A 7,146-nucleotide genomic window follows, 5' to 3' on the forward strand; every position below is an offset into this window, starting at 1 on the left:
TAAAAGCAGTAACGCTGTTGTACCGTAAACCTCCTCAGACAGACAGAAGCAGACATTGGAGTAGGAACTGATCTGTTTCAAGTGTTTCCGTCCGGGCCTCTTTTAAACGCTGCACACCGGATGCTGACGGCTTGTGGTGGAAAAACTTTAGCAAAGACATTGATTTTGCTGTTAATAATAAATGATACCGTAGCAGGAAATATGTTACATATATTGAACCGAGTCGTCTTGTCTGAACGAGCGGGTCCATTTGGTTCCATTGCCAAAGTTAAATTACGTTACGTGTCTCTACAGCCAGCAGCGAAACTAAAGGGACTTTTCATGTTATTTTTACCACCAACGCTGTTCTGAGAATGGAACGACTGGAAGTGTTAACAGTCTTAAGGTCAGTTTACACCTCATTCACACACACACACACACACACACACACACACACACACACACACACACACACACACACACACACACACACACAGAGAGACCATTCCATTCAGGTCAGTTTACAATTTACAATTTAGGCATTTAGCAGACGCTCTTAATCCAGAGCGATTTACATTAAGCAAGAACAAAAAAGCATGGGAATACATCACATAAAAAGCATTTATCATGAAACATGCGTAAGCTAAGAAAGTAACAGTGGAATATATATATAATGAAACTATACATATAAACTATACATATATACTATACTATGCTATACATATGTACTATGACGTGCTATGACTACGTACAGTGCAATTATAGTGCTGTCTTCATAACATGCTATAAGTCTGTATCAAATGCTATCTAAGGGGGTGGGGTAAGTGCTATGGGCCATGATGGAGTCTGAAAAGGTGGGTTTATCTCAAAATACCCCACTTTATCTCTGAATGAGTCACATGTTCAGTCAGTGACTGAATGAACAGTGAATTAATTATCTATCATCTCTGAGTGTGAAATTAATACAGTATGTTCTGTCAACAATGAGTAGTAGCCTATGAATGATTATACAGACTGTGTGTGTGTGTGTGTGTGTGTGTGTGTTACCCTTTTACAGTCTATATCAGTCTGAGCAAGTAGGCAAGGCAATTTTATTTATATACCACCTTTCATACACGTTCAAACATTCAAAGTACAGTACAGCTCATTTAAAGCCCAGATTATACCAGGCTATCTATCAAGCCTAGTTGATAGACTAGCAGCAATTTGCAACTCTAGATTTTTTTATAATGGGATGAATCTAGAGTTGCAATACCCTCCATTGACTCCCCATTCATCCAATTTGCGTTTGCGATCTGCTTGTCTTAAACGACATTAAACTCACCAACATTGCAGCTGTAGGCCAAGCTTGAATTATCCTCTTTCAATCTGCCGAGCTTGTGTGTCATAAAAATCCACCGTAGACATGTTGTTATTGTTAATATGAGCTACTTTCTGTCAAGACATTTTTTCTAAGTGTTGCAGTTTGGAAGCACTCGTTTTTATTAACGGGGCGCACTGCTGCCTCCTGCATTATGTGCAAATTCGAAACAGGTGGTGCGCAGGGTGACTTTGACGTGCGCTTCCAAACTCCTGCACATAATTTCTTGACGGAAAGTATTATTGTACAAGTACATTGTCTTACTGTCCTGCTGTCTCTCCTCCTGCAGATAAACCAAGATGGGAGCGTAGTCGGCGTACAAATACATGCAGGAGTTGTGGCGCAAGAAGCAGTCGGACGTGATGCGTTTCCTGCTGCAGTACCGCCAGCTGTCCAACCTCTACAGAGCCCCCCGACCCACCAGGCCCGACAAGGACCGCAGGCCTAGCAGGGTGAGTGTTTACTGGGTCTGTAGGCTGGGCTACAAGGCCTAGCAGGGTGAGTGTTTACTGGGTCTGTAGGGTCTGTAGGCTGGGCTACAGGCGGCTTGTGTTATTACTAGAAAGCCTACTTTCCACTCTGAGCTCCCCACCACTTGTATAAAATGCATTTATTTTGGCCAGAAAGGGATTTTTTTATATCTGCAGGGGCGCAGTGGAGTAACAAAGTATTTTTTATTTCCGGTAGGAAAAAGATTCCTTTCTGGCCAAAACATGCATTTTCTACGTGTGATGAGGGGCTGATCCAAACGATATCCTCTCCCTGAAGACGGGGAGGAACTGTGATCATCTCCGTGCAATCAGTACATTGGCCCCCTTCAGTCTGCATACCAGGTTTGATGATGTCATCTATTCTACATGCTAAACAAGGCATTCACACACTTTGACACCCTGGGCAATACAGTTAGAATCATGCTGTTTTTAAACTTCTCCAGTGTCTTCAAAACTATCCGGTCACAACTGCTTGCAGAAGCTTGTGTTGAAGGGGGGGGGGGCATGGTTTGGTGGCATGGATCTAAGATCCAAGAACCTCTGGGGCAGACTGCAGTATGTGAGACTGCAGGGTTGTCTGTTCGGAGGTGCTGGTGTACATCACAGGCACTCCCCAGGGCTCAGTGCTGTCACCTTTCCTGCTCACCCTATAAACATCTGACATCCGCTTCAACTACAAGACATGCAGTGGTCAGCTGATCCCTCCATCTCAGGGCACAGCACTGTGTGTATGTTTCAGTGTGCTGGGTGCCATTTACGTTAGTTGAAGCGTTTTTCTTTTTTTACAAATGTGCTACATTTCATGATCTAGATCAGGGGTAACCAACCTGGGGTTCGCGATCTACCAGTAGCTCGCGGGAACCTTTCGAGTCGATCGCGAAGTGCTCAGACCCATTGGAATAATGTCAGTGCCGCTCGTCACATACAAATTAATTTTGAGCAGAGCGCTGTGGCTCTGAGTTTGAGAATAGACCCCATCGTCCAAGGGTGTGTGTGTGTGTGCGTGTGTGTGGTGGGGGGGTGGTATCTTAGCAACACTGAATGATCTGTCCCATTGGTCGTGTGCTCGTATCATGAGCCAATGGCTGCAGCTCTGAGCTTCCCAGACCCAGGTTCCCATTACGTCATGCCGTAAAGAGAACTGACAGCCACACGGCTGCTACCATATTAGCAGCTGTGAGCGCTCTTCTCTTCTCGTGAAGAAAGCAGGACAGAGTGGTCAAATAAATCCCGCCGTCATTCATACTGTATTTATTCTCCGACCCGACATTAAAATACGGAACAACGTGCTCACGGGGCCTCGTGACAGGCTGCAGACACTTCGAGTTGGGACTACTAGCCGATAGCGCCGCTGCTCCTTCAGTTTTCGTTGTTCGTTGTTATATTTTTTATTATTGGGATTTGATCATTGATGCAAATTCTAAACATATGGATGCAGCTGCAGAAGTTGTGTTGCTTAAAGGAATGCATAGTCTCGTTCTCCTCAAACAAAAATATAAAAATGAGACAAATATACTGAATATACCAGTCTGCAATGCAAACTAATAGGCGAGTGCACTCCAGGGCATATGCAAAGGGAAAGAAATAAAGAATGACTTCTGTCCGTGACAATAATCAATGCTACAGTTTGAAATCTGTACACACGCACACATAGAGCAAAAGATATGATAAATATGAAATATGAAAACTTGTTGAAGTACAACGCATGAGTCAAGTAGCTGCTTTTGTATCAAATCCTATTTACTGAGCCTACTGTCATTGAACTGCTGTCCGATACTTATGTGAAATGGCCTTTTCACAAATGAAAATAATAAAATCCAAGTTTAGAACTCGTATGACTGACTCACATCTTAATGACACCCTCAGACTGGCAATCACTAAATATGAACCAGATTTCAAAACGCTTGCAGATAACACAGCAGTCTCATTAAAGGTGGGCTGACCCTGAGAGTATGTCACCATATCTGTGCAAATATATATGGTCATGTTATGCCTATGTCATTTGAACATCTGCCAATGTGAATATTCATTGAAATGAGAAACAAAATATTTCTAATACTAATTATTTCTAATTTGTCTTAATATTATTTGACATTGATAATATAACAAACTTACTATAAGTATTTATTCTAATTTAAGCTTTAGTCTTTGTGTGGATGTGTGCACATGCATTGAGTCTGTCAGAAATAGCAAAAAAACAAGTGTTTTTTCTAACACGTTTTAGTGGTAGATCTTGGCTTACAATTGGGAATAAAATGGGCTCTTGGGCTTGAAAAGGTTGGTTACCACTGATCTAGATTAACGTATGAGTAAACTAAGGCACCAGTACTTGTTTTAGATGTTAGGTATATGTAAGATGTTAGGTATATGTATTTATGACATTTGAGAAAGATTTTGTGTTGCCGAAATCAATATAACACATTTTACAAGCAAAAACAGCAGCACTGTGTTCTATTCCAACAGGCTACGTCATTAGCGTATGTTTACGTCATTATCATATCTTTTTTTGTTTCAACAGGCTACGTCATCTATCGTATCCGTGTGCGGCGTGATGGTCGTGAACGCCCCGTACCGAAGGGAGCCACCTACGGAAAGCCCGTTCACCACGGAGTCAACCAGATCATGTTCGCCCTGCAGCCTGCAGTCCACCGCTGAGGTGAGTCCGACCCTAACCTGGGATAGTGTACAGTAGTAGTGTGGACTAGGGCTGACCCAAAAAAATTGATTAATCGACGTTCAATTGATACGCACGGGAATCGATTTTAACATTTTGAATCGAATAGTCATTAAAAAAGCGTCCGCTTTTGGTCCGAGACGGCCCCATGCTTGCGCCTCGCAGCACCTCGCAACGCCTCCTCTTTCCCCGTGTTAACAAGGAAGTCAACTGAACAAGTGCAGCTGCAGTCCCAGGAGCCAGGAAAAATAAATCGAAAGTGTGGTTGCATTTTAAAATACCCTATTTGAATAAAGGTTGTAGGCTACACGAGAGTGAAAATGACCGCTGGGAAAATCCCTAATTGAGAGTGTAGGCAAGCGCACCACAGCTCAGTGGACATTAAATATAGGCTACCATGTTTGATAAGTCATATAAAAACATTACTTACACCCAAATGAAAATATAAACTCACAGATTATAGATCACTTGGAATTATAACAATCTGTTGAGTATTGCCTGAATAATGCCACTATAAAATCCCAACTTTTATCGATGCGCCATTGCGCTGAGAACCTTGTGGAGCCTGGCGGTGTACATTATACTTGTGCGCGCACCGGAAATTCGAAGATCTGCAATATCATGCGCTGCGTTGTGCATATTGGCTGAGAGTATAATGGCACAAATGAAACTAGGCCTATATTTTTATTTTGGCGATGCAGAGAATTGATTTTGCCGTTGCCAGCGATATCTTTTTTTTTTCTTGTCTGAAGACTGACCTGTTCCATCACTGTGAACTCCCATGCAGCAGAGCAGCTCCTACATACCCAGACCAAAACACCTTTTCTCTTTGGCATTTAATTGCACCTGATCATATTATTGTAATTATGTAGCCTATACTATTTGCCTGTGTTTTTTCTTTTAATTATGCTTTTTTTTGTGCTCCACTTGTTTCAGCCTGTAGGCCTACAGCAATTTGGTCAGCTTTTATTGTTTTAAATGTGCTATATAAATAAAGTTCGATTTAGGCCTTTATTGGAGCAGGTGCTGGCAAATAACTAATTACTGTAATGCCATGCAGTGAAGTTGCGCAAATGTCAACTCAATTAGCAAGCGGAGCTGCTCTCATGCAGCACAATGACTGCAGATCTCTTCTTAATGTTTACTTATTATGGTTTACTTTCAACCATAAACCATAATATGATTGACAAACCTTGGATTATAATTCTTCATCGGTAATTTAACTATGTGGGATTTCTCCATCGGCATCGCATGTCGATAAAAAATGGGATTTCACCAGTGGCATTATTCAGGCAATACTCAACAGATTGTTATAATTCCAAGTGATCTATAATCTGTGAAGTTTATATATTTTTCCCATACACACACTCACAGTCACGTTAACTTTATGATCAATCAAATCAACCGTGGTTGATTTTATTTCTGACAAGTGTCTTGAAGAGTTCATTCATGTTACCGTTCGTTTACAATTGACAGAGGAGTTTGGATTATATATATTTTTATTTGATGGAGAGGTAATGCCTGGTTCAGGCGCTGTTTAATTGTTAAATAAAAGACCAATCCAATATGCGCTCCTCTATCTTCTGCAGCTATATCGCCGTTTTATTTTAAGCCAAATTCATTGTGCGTCAGCGTCACTGCTCGTCTCGCGCCCCCACCCAGTTTATAAGATGCCCCACAACTTTTGTAAAAAGCCTCTTTATATTGAATCTTTCACTGATAGACATCTCAGGGGCAGGTACTGTAGACACAGTAATGATCATCATCTCAGATCCCAGTCCTTAAGTAACATGACATATTAAAGCTAATACAAAAGATTCTATTTTTGAGGGGCGCTGGCCCCTCCTATGTTTAATTTAATTAAGTTTGTCTTGTCTAGACAAACATTCAAAACGCCATTGACAATGGACAGAGTTTAATGTTTGTCTTGTCCATTGACAATGGACAGAGTTTAATGTTTGTTTTGTCACTAACACAAACATTTAATGCCATTAACACCCGAGCGGCAAGGACGGAGTTCTCCGTCCTATCAATTAGTAACACTCGTCGCCCAGGACTGAGATCAATAAAAGGACGGTGATGTATTGATATCAAAACCCATCGCATCGCTCCACAGGCTGGCGTGAATCTAAATCTAAATAATTCCGTCCAATTCTAAGCAAAGATTATGTGTTAGACGGCCCACCGCTAGTCGCGTTAGAATTAATCATACCTCCTGTTGTTGTCGATCTATAGTATGTCAGTGGTGCTCAACTTTCTTCATGTCAAGGACCTCCAGAATTATCTGTATTTGGCCGCGGGACCCCTATCTGTTCCAGAGACCCCCCAGAAGCAAAGATTGAAGTTAAAAACGTCCACAGGGAAAGAATATATATTCAAAGATTCACGCCACATTTTCACAATTTTTCTACAAGCTCGTAGCGCGGCACTTAGTGCCGCACTATGAGCTTGTAAATCTGCTATTTTTCAATAGCTAAAGCATAACATAATCCCAAAAGGGGTTCCCGTCCTTGAATGGGTTAATGTAATAAATACCCCCGGGCGTTTAACTTAACAATGAACAGTGTCTGTTTTGTCTGTCACTGAGCAAATCGACATATATATGTTATGTTATGATATCGTCATGATGTGAGATGATAAGG

General features: G+C 41.5%; 1 protein-coding gene across 1 annotated transcript in view; it reads left to right on the plus strand.

Annotated features, from left to right (window-relative positions):
* The first annotated feature begins 147 nt into the window (after positions 1-147).
* The window catches only part of LOC308332382 (uncharacterized protein), a 42,771-nt gene continuing 35,772 nt past the window's right edge, over positions 148-7,146 (plus strand). The window contains exons 1-3 of the mRNA XM_080788263.1: positions 148-385; positions 1,629-1,791; positions 4,349-4,486. Coding sequence (XP_080644389.1) covers positions 1,666-1,791; positions 4,349-4,486 — 264 coding nt within the window. The 5' untranslated portion in view covers positions 148-385; positions 1,629-1,665. The remainder of the gene's footprint in view (positions 386-1,628; positions 1,792-4,348; positions 4,487-7,146) is intronic.

Source organism: Protomyctophum bolini (assembly GCF_963924005.1).
Source record: "Protomyctophum bolini genome assembly, chromosome: 17".
NCBI lineage: Eukaryota > Metazoa > Chordata > Actinopteri > Myctophiformes > Myctophidae > Protomyctophum > Protomyctophum bolini.